This window comes from Vitis riparia, chromosome 8, assembly GCF_004353265.1.
Source record: "Vitis riparia cultivar Riparia Gloire de Montpellier isolate 1030 chromosome 8, EGFV_Vit.rip_1.0, whole genome shotgun sequence".
Classification (NCBI taxonomy): domain Eukaryota; kingdom Viridiplantae; phylum Streptophyta; class Magnoliopsida; order Vitales; family Vitaceae; genus Vitis; species Vitis riparia.
In genome coordinates, this window is record NC_048438.1 from 21,665,003 (window position 1) to 21,680,732 (window position 15,730).

The 15,730-nt window shown below is 38.9% G+C and overlaps 1 protein-coding gene across 2 annotated transcripts; it reads right to left on the bottom strand.

Annotated features, from left to right (window-relative positions):
* Positions 1–42: 42 nt before the first annotated feature.
* On the bottom strand, positions 43–14,582 carry LOC117920459 (1-acyl-sn-glycerol-3-phosphate acyltransferase 2). 2 transcript variants are annotated; one of them, XM_034838006.1, is made up of 11 exons: positions 14,433–14,581; positions 13,587–13,709; positions 5,260–5,299; positions 5,071–5,144; positions 4,718–4,777; positions 3,482–3,559; positions 3,194–3,352; positions 1,610–1,735; positions 1,098–1,190; positions 790–876; positions 43–606 (listed from the first exon to the last, which is right to left on the bottom strand). In XM_034838006.1, exons 1-11 carry the CDS (start codon positions 14,511–14,513, stop codon positions 364–366), a joined length of 1,164 nt encoding a protein of 387 aa, XP_034693897.1. In that variant the 5' UTR covers positions 14,514–14,581; the 3' UTR covers positions 43–363. The 2 variants fall into 2 exon arrangements, with proteins under 2 accessions (XP_034693897.1, XP_034693898.1); XM_034838007.1 differs by lacking the exon at positions 3,482–3,559 and having other exon boundaries at positions 14,433–14,582.
* Positions 14,583–15,730: the final 1,148 nt, after the last annotated feature.

Sequence of the window (15,730 nt, forward strand, 5' to 3'; positions counted from 1 at the left end):
CAAGAGCCAATCCAAACCAAACAAGGTGTAAGCGACTGAAAAGAGACTATAAATGCAATTGAGAATAAATACCTTAGAAAAATAGAAAAAGAAAAAAATCCAAGGGAAGATGGTACAGCCACTTCAAGTAAAAGTCTACAGAACTAGGCTACTCAGATTGGTAATTAATGAATTGATATGCACACAGTCTCTGAATACAGAATTCAAACACATGCTATGAATCAAATAGTTTAAAAAGATCACACGCATTAGTAAGAGGGCAAGAAACACACATACTAGGCATATGGGTTTGCTTCACAAATATACCATTGTAGATGAAGCGACCAATGTATTGAAGATCTGCGGAAGCAGCTGGGCTGGGATTTAGTGATGTTTGTGGCGACCTGGTTCTGATGATTCTCCCCCGTTCTTGGGCTTTGCTGGGGCAACCTTGGCAGGCGTGGAACGCTCTGATTGAGAGAATTTGATGAGGATGTGCATAAGGACAGTGACAATGGCTAACCCAATTGCAGTAAATGAAATTCCCTTCCATGAGGATAGGAGTGAAGACCACTGCAAGAACTTTAGAGCCCCTAAGATAAGGAGGCATGCCCAAGAGATGACAACCTGTACCCAACATGAATATTTAGTTCGAAAGACAACCACAACAAACCTCAAACAAGAATAGCGGAAAAACACCCTCACTGAATTGGTAACCTCAAACAAGAAGAGCAAGGAAAAAAATGACCCTTGCTGAAAAGAAAAGAGTGGCATATTTTTCTGATTTACTAGACCAAGCAATATTATTACCAAAAGGGACTTTATTGGTCGACCAGTGTCTTGAAATTCTCCTTCACCAAATGTGTCTTCTACCTTATGCTTGTCCAATAAGGCGTCCTGGTTGGTTAAAATCAAACAGCATGTCAATCACAAGGGGAAACTGACGCAAGGTTTAATGCAAAGCAGAATTGGATAAATTATTTGCTCATACAACCTTGAAAGTATACTTTTTATAGTTAAACTTTCCTATTCACTGAAAATATATTTTAAGTTTCAAACATGCAAACTTCATATATTTCATAAGAACACAACCCTGTGACAATTTCAACGGTATACACCTTGGCGACAAATACATCTCTACACCATTGTGCTGCAGCATCATCTGTTTCAGGCAATTCCTTCATCAAATGCCTCTTGATGTGCACATGCACCTGCAAGATAGTAGATCAGCAAATGTAGAAGAATCAATCAAGGATCTTATATTGTTAGAAAATTCTGAATTTTATATGCAATATTCTTCATCATGCCCACTGACAATTTTACATCTTTCATCACTTAATTCCAACACCATACATGATGAATTATGTCAGTGAGGTGCATAATGACAACTAGCCCTAGATGAAGAGTCAGGAAAGGCAGATCGAACTTTTAAGAGAAAGGAATCATCTACCTGATGAAATGAGTACATAATTTTGATGCAAATATTTTAAACATGAAATTTTGGGTTCAAAGATGGCAGTGGATGGTTCTTGACAAAGTTCAATAATGTAGAAGGAAATTCAAACCCACATGGAAGTTGCACTGAATATACAAAACGGTTGTTTAAAATTCTCAGTTTTTGTTGGCTTACTGCAGAAGGTTGCCCCTTAAAGAGTCTGAGCATTGTTGGTGAAGGCTGAGTTTTGGGAATTGCCACTGTTACATCATAAACAGCTGGAACAAATGAACGCATGTGACTGACAGCTGAAACAAAACCCTGATAGCAAACAGAAATAATAGAAATAAATATTTCTGATCAAACCAATAAAATTGAATCACGGCACTCCCAAAATTGAGAGGTATGCATAAAAATGAAGTCCAGTGGAAGAACTACATTATTAGAAATTAAAATTGACTGTAACCCAACATGAAATACAGGGAACATTTAAGTCCAATTAGTAACTCCATTCACCAAAATATCCAGCACACGCACATGAATGTGGAAAAGAAAACAAAAAGGAGCTTTCAGCAACCCATTCCCACCATACAGCTTTCCTTTTTTCAGTTGGGTCAGGGTGACAGAGAGAAGGGGGGGGTAGTGAATGTTTGTTTGTGGTTGTAGCTTACTGATTAAAAGCAAGCCAATGCAAATATAAAAAACCAAAGCCCTACTACATATAAATCACATGGTTGGTGGATCCACACCTAATGCTGCATCAGATTGGGTTGGATCTGTCCAGATCAACCAGAATTCATATGGTGGCTTTCAGAAAGACTTGCAAAGGATCATCTTGGCTCGGGTGACAAAGGTTTGGGGTGAGGATGGGAAGGTTCGAGGTTCTGATCCATGTAAAGAAAAAAAAAATACTACCAAGAAAACTTGCAGGATCTCATGCATCCATTAGAAGCAAACAGAAGGGTTAGGTACACAAAGACAGAAAAGTATGGTATTTGTATTAATTAAAAAAAAAAGGGGGGGGGGGGGACATGATATTTGTCTCTGTCTATCCATTTCAGTGTCTGTTCTGCAATACAGGACAAAGAACCAGGTTTGTTAATCAAAATGAAGCAGATAATCGCAGCTACAGCAAGGAGAACCTCTTGCCTCCATTGGAAAGTGAACATTCACTTATTTGCAATCCAAATAAGTTCTTTGTGGGCTTTTCTTAAGGTCTGGGCTGACAGAACTTCCCTACCAAGTAAAAAGCTGGACTCCACAACCTCATTCCAAAGAATTCCTCCTAAATCTTAAGAAACTGATTAGACTCTTCACTAGTAAAACTGGAAAATCCAAAACACAAAGATGTAGCAAGAATATTTATTCTACCAGTAGCATGGAAGAATGCCATGGATGCTAGGCAAAGTGAGTTATTTACCTTAAATATCCCAGATAGAAGAAGTTCTAGTGAGAACCAAATGGTCACAAAAAGAATTCCATTAAGGAAACATCATTAACAGAGATAATATGAGATACCTTTCAATCAATCCCTGAATTAAAAATTGACTAGGCAATTATGGAGAATAGCATATCTCAATCCAGGCATTTCATACACATGGTCTGTTTAGTTTGGCAATACATTTAAAAAGAAAGGACCACATTTTTACATGCTGATACGTGGTACTTAAGAGATTAATTGAGAAGAACTTTATACACAAGAAGTCAGAGCAAATAAGTTCACAAATTAGCAAGAATTTTTTTTTCATATCTTAACAAAAGATGAGATGAAAATTTAACCTTAGTACGGGGAATCAGAACATTTCTAGGAACAGGCAACCCCGATGCAGTTGCATATTCTTGAGCTGCTAAAAGCTTTGCCTGTGTAAAGCGAGTTCCCTCAACAAAAAGAGCCAACCAAAAAGGCTGAGGGTAGTCCTTTAACCGTAGAAGACCTGACTGCAGATACAATGTCATAAAAAATTGAAAAAGATCGATGTGAACAGCTCAAATATAAGGATTTGTGCAAGCATATATGTACACACACATACACAGTACATAGTCAGAAAATTTTTGCTGCAGCAGTACCTTTATTATGCTTTCATCCTTGGCCCAGTTTCTTTCCAGAAATAAATACTCAGAAAACCACATTGACCAACCTATCACCTGAATAAATTGGACACATAACATTTATCCTGTATATATATAGAGGTGTCAAAGTGTTCAATGAGCAATTGCAAAGAAAAATGTATGCAGACACGACATCTAAACAAGAATAAGCATTTGGTGCGACACAGCCTTTATTTTATTTTATTTATTTACTCTTTTTGATAGGCAAACCGAGAGAATAAAACGACAAGCATCAATTAATACACCAGTAGAATACAATGGGACAAGAAAGACAATTTAAGTAACCATGCTGAATTTTTAGTACAGGAACTGATGATGACCAGTCGGCAATAATTACTGCTCGATGTTTGGCATTGGTTTTTCATTATTTGGGTTGCAGTAGGTGATGCATTATGTTGCTAAGCTGGAATGGGGTTCAAGTAGGAAAAAGCAGAAGAATGCTTGGTTAGCTGCCCCTTTATGTCTTTTCTAGATCATTTGGTGCAAAAAATATTTGAGGGCTTTTGAAGATGTGGAAACCTCGGATCAATTGCTAAAATCCTCTTTTATGCTTTCTTTTTTGGATCATGTTAGGCATCATGTAGAAGGAAATACTATATCTTTGATCGATTTTATTGATTGGTTAGGAGTTAAGTAGTTGTGGGCAGGTGGTGTTTTTCCTTTGATTGTCCTCGTTTCTTTGTTCTTTTCGCTTGGTTCCCTTTTTATACTCCTAGCGTACTTTGGTGAGCTCTAGCCTTTCCTTTTTGTATGACCCTTTCTCCATCTATAACATTATTCTATGTGCTTATAAAAAAATAAAATAATACTGCTCAACATTTCTAGTTATAGTGATCATATTCCAAATGTTAAAATTAAAGGTAAATTTACCAATCCATTAATAAGAAAGTTGAAAATATTACTTTCATAAGACATTATTTTGTGTATTATTCCCAATATTAAATTTGCAGCAAATATTTAAGTTACTTCTCGGTCCCTTATAGACATGAAGTGACCAGAAATGTTTGATAGAATCCCATGTTCCACAACTCTTATTCTTGGTTGTACCAGGTTCACAATTAACAATGCTACCCAGCTCTTAGCATGAAAAATGTGTAGCTTCACTAATAAGGACACAAGCTAAATTTAACCTTTAGCATCAAGAGGCTTCATTTGAATGACATTTACAGCACACATGTCAGCTTAGAAACTTACCGGAAGGAATTTTGATGATTTCTTCATTACAGCTAATGTGCTGCCAAGGCAACCTGATCGCTGTCATCAGTAGATCCAATATCAATTAGCAGAGGAAAACATAGCACGCTAAATATAACATCAAAATCACCAATATCAAATCAGAAACCCAAGAATTTTATATTATATGCATTTGAACATGTATTTATATCAAAAAAGTATTTGTGAGCGTTTGAACAAAAACACACACAAATACATATGTACAGATGTGTGAGTGCATGTTTGCATGTGTGTGTGTGTGTGTGTGTGTGTGAGAGAGAGAGAGAGCAAATGTACATATGCATGGGTAAGTTGCAAAATATAGCAGTGTGCACCTGAGCCAAAACCCATCCAACAAGCCAATCAATGTCACTTCTGTGGTTTGATATAAGAAGTGCATGTTCTTTACCTGAAAAACTCACCAACATTAGCCAATAAAAATGTATTCAGCACTGCACAGGAAAATATCTTTCCTCCTTTGAGGGAAAACCCAGCACTCAGCCCATAAAAGTTTTTGACCTTACCCATTAAGCGAAACGTTTCTGGATCTGTGTACAGTTGGATCTGCAGTCAGAAAGTGTGTTATTAGTTGAATGTTAATTGATCAGTTTCTTTCTTAGCAATATGTTGTTTTATTGTCATACAAGAACAAAAGATAAGAAGTTCCTCACAAGATAAGAACATAATGCTGATCAAGTATGGTACAACGGTTTTTTGGCTTGGTAGAGATGGGAGAGAGAGAGCGAGAGAGAGAGAGCGAGCGCGACAGCGTGCGAACTCGGGAGGCCGGAAAAAGGAAAGATGATGCCGGCGAGGGAGATGAAGATAAGGATGGGTCCCGAAGAAGGCGAAAGGGGAGCAGGTTTGCAGTAGAGTCTAAGGTGTTTGAGCTAGAACTGTTAGAGAGAAGAGGAAAATCCCAAATATTGATAGAGGAAAGCAAAGGAGGAGTCTCGTCTTGGGTTAGAATGGGAGTGGAGAGTTTAGGGTTCTTTTTGGAGGGCTTAAACTTCTGTATAAGGGACGAGAAGGAAGATAAATGGGTGAAGGAATGGAAGGAAAAGGGGAGATCCTTCTCCCTGTTGCGAAGTGCAAACAAAGCGGGTTGTTTCCTCCGGCTAGGGGTAACTGATTCGGAACGAAAACAATATTGTATCTTCATCCCAAAAGGCAGAGGAGGAAAAAAGGGATGGATTGAAATGGCGGAAAATTTACAGACTCTGGGTAGGTCGCTGGATAGGAAGAACAATACGCAAAAAGAAAAGGTAGGGGGAAACATGGATGCGAAGAAACGTTTGCGGAAGTGGTGAGAAGACCAATGTGCAGAGTTGCAGTGAAGGTGAGAAGGGAGGATACTATAGGACTGTTAAAGAAATTGGGTCATTGTGCTGTGGCGTGTTGGGAGGATAGATCAGGGGGAAAAGATGACCTAGCGAAGGTGGGGCAAATCTGGGCAAAGTCGTGGAATCTCAAGGGTAATTTAGGGCTGGCTAAGCTGGATAAGGAAAGTGTGTTGCTGGAATTTGAAAGATTGGAGGAGGCCAGACGCGTCGTTTCTTGTGGGACTCACACGATGGAAGGAAACCAGGTACGACTGGAATACTGGAGTCCAAAGAGCGGATGTCGGACAGAGGAGGAAGAGAGAAATGAAGCTTGGGTGAGGATAGTTGGGCTTCCAATCTCGCTCTGGAATCCAGAAGTTTTGAAGAAAGTGGGGGATGAATGTGGAGGGTTCATTGCAGCCGATGAACAGACGAAGCTCATGGGTGAACTCCAATGGGCCAGAATCTTGGTGCGACTGAGAGGAGAGTTTAGACCAAGCATTCTGGAAATTGAAACGGAGGAGGAGATTTACGTGATGTCGTTATGGTGGGAGTGCCGGCCGGTGATAAAGAGAAAGCGCAGAACCGAAGATAGCTGTCGGAGCAGGGAGGTTAGGGGTGAGGAGATGCCACGCGCGGGACAGCGCGTGATGACGGGGTGGGTGAGCGTGAGGCCCGAGGTGCAGAAACCATCAGTTGATGGGATGGACGTGCAGGGGGAGGGGCCGGGTCGGGTCGTGGTTTGCCCAGATCTAAACCCGATATCAAGGACCTGGGCCTCAAATGGAAAGGTTCATTTTTTAAATTCATGTGTGGGCCCAAAGTTGAGCGGGCCCATGGACTTGAAAAAGAAAGGGGTGGCTGTAAATGAGTTTGGCCCAGATACAGGCCCGCCACTTAGAAAGGAAGCTGTGGGCTGCTTCACTAAAGGCCCAGCTTTGCCTTTAATCAGTCCGTCAGACGCAGGCCCAAGTGGGACAAAGGGTTGCTCCCAACAGCCCGAATCTGATGGAAATCAAAGGGAGAGCCCAAACTCGCCAGTAGCCCAAGAGGAGATGGGCTCCCTGCTGCAGTGCTTCATCCCCAGACACCTTCATGCACCAGAACCATTCGTTGCGATGGAGTCTGAAGATACAAGGAAGATTCAAGGTGGGGTCAGGCTGACAGAGACTGATAGGGCGCTCGAAGAGGAAGTAATGAGGTATGGAATGGGGCTTAGCTCTTGGGGGAAAAGGGACTTAGGGGATTCTCATCTCCATTCTTTTAATTTTGATCGGATTCCGGAGGGGGAGTCTTTCGATCATTCTGGGGATCTGGGTGAGGCAGGTCGGGCTGATAACTCAATGTGGCTTACTGTGTATGAGGCAAGTAATGAAAGGGTGAGTGGCTGCAAGGAAGTGGGACTACCCAAAAGCAGTAGTGATAAAGGTAGGGGAATGAATGGGGTTGGGGACATATATGATGTCCAAATTGAAAGAGAGGAATTGGAGGACAAATGGGAAGAGAGTGGCTTGGCGAGATTCAGCCAGTTCCTGGGATTCCCCACGGAGGGTTGGAGAAGGAAATACTGAATTTTTTGACCAAGATCAGAAAAAAGAAGGGAGAAAATTCATAGCAAAGAGCTGCTGGAAAAGTCTAAATTTGAAAGGGAGCTAAGAAGGCTGGAGTGCTTAGTAAATTATGAGGGGGGATGAAACAGAAAGGCTCGGTTCAGGGCAAAGGGCGCCAAATTGTGATTGTCCAATGAAGGTGAAATACTGAGCTGGAATGTAAGGGGAGCTAATGATAGCTCCAAAAGAAAAGTGATTAAGACCTTTATAAGAAATCAGAGGGTGGACTTAATTTGTATTCAGGAAACAAAAATGCAAGCTATGACGGATAGTACAGCAAGAAGTCTAGGTTCTGGGAGATTCCTTGATTGGAAAGCTGTGGATGCGGAGGGGCTTCGGGAGGAATTTTATATGTTGGGATAAGAGGACTTTGGACATTATAGATTGGGAGGAGGGTCAGTTCACGTTATCTTGCAGATTCCGGAATGTTGAAAATGGGAATGTCTGGGTGTTTACGGGAGTTTATGGCCCGTTTGCTAAAGTGGAAAGGGATGCGTTATGGGAAGAATTTGGGGCAATTAGAGGGCTGTGGGAAGAGCCCTGGTGTGTAGGGGGGGATTTTAACATTACTTTGTTTCCAAGGGAAAGGAGTAGCAAAAGGAGAATTAGCTCAGCAATGAGGAAATTTGCTGAAACTGTGAATGAGCTTGGGCTGGTGGATCTTCCTCTTCAGGGGGGAGAATGTACTTGGAATGGGGGCCAAAATAATCAGACCTGGGCACGTTTGGACAGATTCCTAGTGACTCCTTGTTGGATAGATCAGTTCAGTGGGATTAATCAATGTAGACTGCCCCGTCCGGTTTCAGATCACTTCCCAATAATGCTAGTGGGGGGTGGGATAAGACGTGGGCCGACTCCATTTAGATTTGAAAACATGTGGCTTAAGGCTGAAGGCTTTAAAGAGTTGGTGCGCAGCTGGTGGCAAGAAATTGATGTAAGGGGCAGTGCTAGTTACAAGTTGGCTACCAAGATGAAGGAAATAAAAAAGAAGCTGAAAGTCTGGAATAGGGAAGTCTTCGGTAAGCTGGAGAGTAATAAATCTGAGGCCTTGCAGCAGGTGGAATTCTGGGATAGGGAGGAGGAGGAGAGAGTTTTGACTGTGGAGGAAACAGAGTTGAAGAAAGCGGCTAAAGAAAATTACAGAAAATGGGTGATAATGGAGGAAACACACTGGAGACAGCTCTCAAGGGAAATATGGCTAAAGGAGGGGGATAGAAACACGGGGTTCTTTCATCGTATGGCAAGTGCTCATCGTAGAAATAATTCTCTGGAGAGAATTAAGATCAATGGGGAATGGTTACTAGAGGAGCAGGATATTAGGAAAGGAATTGCTAATGCGTTTAAAAATTTTCTATCAGAAGATTCGGGGTGGAAGGCGGATATTGGGAGAATTCAGCTTGAGCAGATCAGCCATCAAGAGGCTGAAAACATGGAGAGGCCCTTTTCAGAGGAAGAAATTCATGCGTCCCTGATGGAGATGAATGGGACAAAGCCCCTGGCCCGGATGGATTTACTCTGGCCTTTTGGCAAAGCTGTTGGGAGTTTGTCAAGGAGGAGATCCTAGAAATGTTCAAGGAATTCTACGAACATGGCTCTTTCCTAAAGAGCCTTAACAATACTTTCTTGGTGTTGATTCCCAAGAAAAGTGGGGCTGAGGACCTAGGTGACTTTAGACCCATTAGTCTCCTGGGGGGACTGTACAAGTTATTGGCTAAAGTTTTAGCTAACAGACTGAAGACAGTGGTTGGAAAGGTGGTATCTACTTCTCAGAATGCCTTTGTGAGGGGAAGACAAATCCTTGACGCCTCCTTAATTGCAAATGAAGTGATAGACTCGTGGCAGAAACGAAAAGAGAAGGGTCTAATATGTAAGCTGGATATAGAAAAAGCCTATGACAGTATCAACTGGAAGTTTCTGTTGAAGGTGTTGCAAAAAATGGGCTTTGGGCCAAAGTGGGTGGGGTGGATGTGGAGTTGTTTATCTTCAGCCAAATTTTCAGTGTTGGTTAATGGCGTGCCGGCAGGATTCTTTCCCAGCACTAAAGGTCTTAGACAAGGAGACCCCCTGTCTCCTTATCTCTTTGTTATGGGGATGGAAGTGTTAGATGTCCTTATTAGGAGAGCTGTGGAGGGGGGCTTCTTATCAGGGTGTAATATAAGGAGTGGCAGGGAACCCTCTCTGATTATCTCTCATTTGTTCTTTGCTGACGATTCAATCATTTTCTGTGAGCCAAGAAAGGAACACTTAACTCACTTAAGTTGGATTTTATTCTGGTTTGAAGCGGCGTCAGGCCTAAGGATTAATCTAGCCAAGAGTGAAATCATTCCAGTTGGAGAAGTGGTGGAGATGGAGGAGATGGCTGTTGAGCTAGGCTGCAGGGTGGGGTCCTTACCTTCTCAGTACTTGGGTCTTCCCTTAGGGGTTCCTAATAAAGCGCCCTATATGTGGGATGGGGTGGAAGAGCGAGTCAGGAGGAGACTAGCTCTTTGGAAACGACAATATATCTCTAAAGGGGGGAGAGTTACTCTAATTAAGAGTACTTTGGCTAGCATGCCAATCTACCAAATGTCCATTTTTAGAATGCCCAAGATTGTTGCTAGAAGGCTTGAGAAAGTGCAAAGGGATTTCTTGTGGGGAGGGGGAAATATGGAGGGGAAAATTCACTTGGTCAATTGGGAGGTGGTTTGCACAGACAAGGATAAAGGTGGGCTAGGCCTTAGGAAGCTAGCCATGTTGAACAAAGCTTTGCTTGGTAAGTGGATATGGAGATTTGCTTGTGACAAAGAGAATCTTTGGAAACAAGTGATCAAGGTGAAGTATGGGCAGGAGGAGTTTGGGTGGAGGCCAAAGAAGGTTAATGGGGCAGTGGGTGTAGGGGTTTGGAAAGAGATTTGGAAAGAATCAGATTGGTGCTGGAATAACATGACTTTCAGAGTAGGGAAGGGCAACAAGATCAGATTTTGGACAGATGTGTGGTGTACAGAGACAGCGCTGTCCCATTGTTTCCCTCATCTCTTTGGTATGACGGTGCAAAGGAATGTAACGGTTGAGGAAATGTGGGATCAAAATTCGGGGCAAGGAAACTGGAATCTAAACTTTGTGAGGGATTTCAATGATTGGGAGATGGAGTTGGTTGGGGATTTTCTGCATATTTTGAGGGGTCACAAGCCCTCTCTGGAGGAAGACGCAGTCCTGTGGAGGAAAGGAAACAGAGGTCAGTTCAGGGTCAAGGAAGCGTATAGCTTGATGGCGAGGTCTGTTGATACAAATTTTCCTTCTAGGAGCATTTGGGTGGCACGGGTGTCTACTAAAGTTGCTTTTTTTGCGTGGGAGGCGACTTGGGGGAAGGTGCTCACTTTGGATAGGCTCCAAAAAAGAGGTCTTCAACTTCCAAATCGTTGCTTCCTATGTGGTTGTGAGGAGGAAAGTGTAAATCATATCCTTATTCATTGTACAGTGGTTAGAGCTCTATGGGATACTGTTTTTGGTTTAGTTGATGTGAAATGGGTTTTCCCAGAAAGTGTAAAGGAGGTCTTAGCTAGCTGGAGGGGCTCGTTTGTGGGAAAGAAAAGGAAAAAGATTTGGGACACCATTCCGTTGTGTATTTTTTGGACGGTGTGGAAAGAGAGGAATAGATTAGCTTTTAGGGGAGGTGTGTTGAATGTGCAGAAGTTAAAGAATTTTTTTGTTTGTAATCTTTGGAGTTGGGCCAAATTGTATGTAGGTGAGGAGGCGTTCTCCCTTATAGGTTTCCTGGAGTGGATAGCCTCCAATTAAAGGGAGGTGATTCTTTTGTTTTTGTTGTTGTTTTTGAGGCCTTAGCTGCCTTGTATACTCCCTGTATACCTTGTGGCTTTGTGCCTTTTGAATGAATATCCTTTACTTATCAAAAAAAAAAAAGTATGGTACAAGAAGCTAACATATGGTACAATAAATTTTTTGATAAGCAAGCAAGAAAATATGATTAACAAATAATTTGTCGTAAAACAAATGGAATGAATAAATAATGAAAAATACAAAAAGGAATAAGAATGAAAAACTGCTCAAATTTTGAGAACAGCCATATCACAAGAAGAGTTGCAAACAGAAATAAATCAAATCAATCAATGACAATGATAAAATATTGTGGTACTAAAGGTATCAGAAATGCATTAAATGCATATAGATTCAGGGTAACAATTCCACATAATAGAAGTGGCAGAAGCTAGGTGTCTTAAAGTATAAAATTTCATCTTTTACTTTATGATTTTTAAATGACACAATAATGAATTTTCAATAGGTAAAAGATTCCTGAGTTCCATGTATCATTCTGAAGACAATGTAAGCTTACATGATCTCGAGGGAGTGTGGGGTAACAAATGAAATAATGAAGTTTAGGGTTGATTATGGATACAAACCTAGTCGTTACTTGTATAAAGACCATTGGAGGCCATGTCTCATATGTCAAGCTGCCATATAGCAAACATAAGGGCCAACCAAGTTTTCTCTGGTTAAGTAAACAAAAGGCCTTCTTTTTCCCTGCATGAAAAATATTTTCTTGGGTGGCAAGATCTTTGCCCACACAAGATGTCATACTTCTAAATTATAAGATATTTTTATTCCAAAAATATCATGTCTAATAAGTTTAAGCCAAGGTGAAGTCGTATAAAAAAGAACAATTGACAATAGTTTCTTTGGTGAAGTAGACAAAAGACAAGGCCTTCTCTTTCTCCAGGTTGGAGGACCATTTAATTAATTAGTTCCCTGTTTGAAAAGAGGTCTGGGGATGCCATATCCTTTGGCCACCAAAAATTTCAACTTGCCAAAATTATAAGCAACTTTTGTTTTTACAAACTTAAGTGAAGAGGTTTTATATAAAATAGACCAATAAAGTAATTATTTCAAATGTTTTCTTTGGTGAAGTAGACAAAAGATAAGGGCTCTTCTTTCTCTAAATCAAAGGACCTTTATTTAATTTGTTACCTGCATGAGAATAGATTATTGGTGGCAAAACCCTTTTGCTCACCCAAAAATGCCACATCATTAAATTATAAGTTAGAAATTGATGTTGTATAAAGTAGACCAATTGAGATTGCTTTTTAGAATAGTTTTTGCCCAAAGACAAAGAAATGTAGGGATGCTAACTTGAAGACTACACCAATTGAGAATATTAATGCACCTTTCTGATCTGGTGCTGTAATTTATTTCATCATCTATTTTTTCTTCCTATGTAACATCGAATATCTCCTTCCTCTTAATTTACTTGAGATTTAGAGATTCCAATCCTTGTTCCTTGACTGGTCACAGTTTCTGTTTTCTCAGGTTTTCATCGATGCCTTGTGGCAACATTTAGGCTTTCCCTGGCTTCCAGATGGGAATAGATGAGGACTTGAAACATATTTAGTACATATTTTGATCTGTTCTCTGTTGTTGAGTGTGGTTACATGGCCAGTAAATCTAGGATAGAAAATCTTCTAAATGAAGAATATCAGAAACTGGACAATCTTAAACCAATATTGGAACAGAGTGTTCACGCAATAACTTTTAGTAGCAGGGGGGTGACCTCCCTTGCAGGTGTGCTTGCAGTTACCCCACAGTTAAAAGAAAGGTAGGATGATTCAACCCTCGATGTACATTTGCCTGCTCCGGTATTAGAATGAGTGAGAATGAGTGAACACGATATTTTCAGCAATTACTCGGAGATAAAGAGCAGTCCCCAGATCGTGTTAATTTAGTAATATAGACAATCCTTATAATTTGGGATTCAAAACCAGGAAAAAACAATCATGAAGTGAAGTTGATCACCAAATAGATAAGCAAAAAACAAGAATTTAGTCATTGAACTCGATAATGGTTTTTTCCAGAAACTGTTTTAGAGTGAAAACTTGTTCATTTCAAAACCACAAAGTAAAATGATACACAATAGAGATTAGTTAATACCTTAACCCCTGCCCACCAATCAATAAGCCACACGAGCTCGAGCCATAATAATTCTGCTACCACTCTGTTGATCCTTCTGTATGTACTTTTTGACAGAGGCCTAACAAGGATGAAACAAACTGCCTGCAGGAAAGAGGGTTTGTGGGGTTAAAATGCCATGCCCATGAAGTTAATAATTCAGCATAAATTGAACTTCCAAGACATAAAACAAAAGACTAAAAATACAAAATAAAATAAATATGTTGAACTAATCCTCCATTGGGTTGCTCACAAAATCGAAGAGCAAAAAAAAAAACAAAAGGAAAAGAGCATAGAACTTTTACTAGTGTATTTCCACTACTTTTGTTTCCAAAAATTCAAACCCCAACCCAGCTAAGCCAGATAGTCGTATTATGCTGGAGTGGGGGTTTCAGTTTTCTAGTGTCCTAAGTCATGAAAGATCTATTATTCAAAACACTGTTTATTCTACTCATTTCTTTTATTTTGCTTTCCCTGTATTTTCTCAGCACCCAAACACAAAAGGGGAGAAACGGAAATCGCTCAGCTGAATCATAAGGAAAAAAAAGAGGATAGAAGTGGGTTGAATCACTCAAAACCAACCAGAACAAAACAGTTCGACTCAACTAATCCTGAAGCAAAAAAAAAACCTCAAAAAATTTCTTCCTTTTTCTTTCCTCTTCGTTCGTTCTCTTAGTAGCCGAACAAGAGGCCCACTAAAACCCCAGTCCCACAAAGAAACCCTAATAAACTAACACGAAGCAGCTCAATTAAATCAAATCTATAGAAATACCAAACTCAATCAAAATTTCGAAAAAATAAAATAAAATAAATTGGAACAAAAGGCACCTGAATGAGATTAACTACAAGGCCGGAGGTGAGGAAGAGAAGACCCAGCGGAACGACAACGGCAGCCGCTGCAATCGACATATCCCCAAAACCAAAATTAGAAGCGTCGGATAGAACGAGGGTAAGACAGAGGCTTCCAATGTACTGAAAAAGAGAAGAGGGAGAAGAAATTTGATAAAATCATAAAGTAAATTTTCCTTTAAATTTAATATTTTATTATTATTTGAATCTCGCATCCTTTTGTTTTATCTTTTCCTTTTAAAAAATAAATAATAATAAAAAATAAAAAATATAGAAGAAACTAGAAAGAAAGAGAAAAAAAATCATAACATGTTTGGAAACTGTTTTTAAATATAATTTAATTTAAACTATTTTAAAATATTTTTTAAAAACTGTTTTTTTTATTGTTAAAAAAAGCATTGCAAGAGATGCAATGGCTTATTTATACTTCATCTGCCAATATTTTTAATCTAAAATATTAAATTTAACAAAATTTTAAAAATACTTTTAAAATTTTTTTAAATCACTCATATAATTAAAAAAATCACTTATAATATTTTATAAAGCAATTCCCATAAAAGCATCTCCACTGTTGAATAAAAACATTATTAATTGCATTATCTTATATTTATTATCGTTTTTTTTTCAAACTCCTGAATTTATTTGAGGAAGAATAAAAGTGGAAAAAAAATCAAATACAACAAATGTATTTTAAATTTATATGTTTCACAACCTCATGTTATTCACAATCTTCGCCTTTTATTCTATATATCACATGCTCTTCACCTTTTTCTTATATTTTTTTTTTATTAGAAAAAATTTCCTTTTTTTCTCTCAAAATTTTTAAAATTTAGGAGAATTTCGGAGTTTTATTTTTAAAATGAGTTTAAAAAAAAAATCATAAAGACCTATTTTGCTATATTTTCTTAAATTTGTTTTTAAAAAATATTTTTTATTATTTAATTTAAAAATAGTTTTTAAAAATAAGTTTCAAAAAACATGGATAATTGAGTTTATATTTTTATTTTATTTTTTAAAACGGTTGAAAACAACTCATACTTGTTTTTTAAAAATTGTTTTATATTTCATTTTATTTTTAAAAATTGTTTTCACAAAAACAATGATCAAACAATATTATAAATTTTAAAAAACGGTTTTATATTAAAAAAAAAAATTAAATCACACTACCAACATTCACTCTAAAATTTTATGAAGAATAATTTTTTCCTCTTATTCCTTGTATTATTACTCCTTATAAAATTACATACCTTTTATTTATATAAAAAGCATCACTTCAA

What these genes read in the sequence shown, in the direction of transcription:
- LOC117920459 (XM_034838006.1), bottom strand. Translation starts at nt 14,513, where the DNA reads ATGTCGATTGCAGCGGCTGCCGTTGTCGTTCCGCTGGGTCTTCTCTTC. An exon ending in AATCATCAAAATTCCTTCCG is followed by an intron (nt 3,560 to 4,717) that starts GTAAGTTTCTAA and finishes CAATTTATTCAG; the next exon opens with GTGATAGGTTGGTCAATGTG. An exon ending in GAGATGTATTTGTCGCCAAG is followed by an intron (nt 877 to 1,097) that starts GTGTATACCGTT and finishes TTAACCAACCAG; the next exon opens with GACGCCTTATTGGACAAGCA.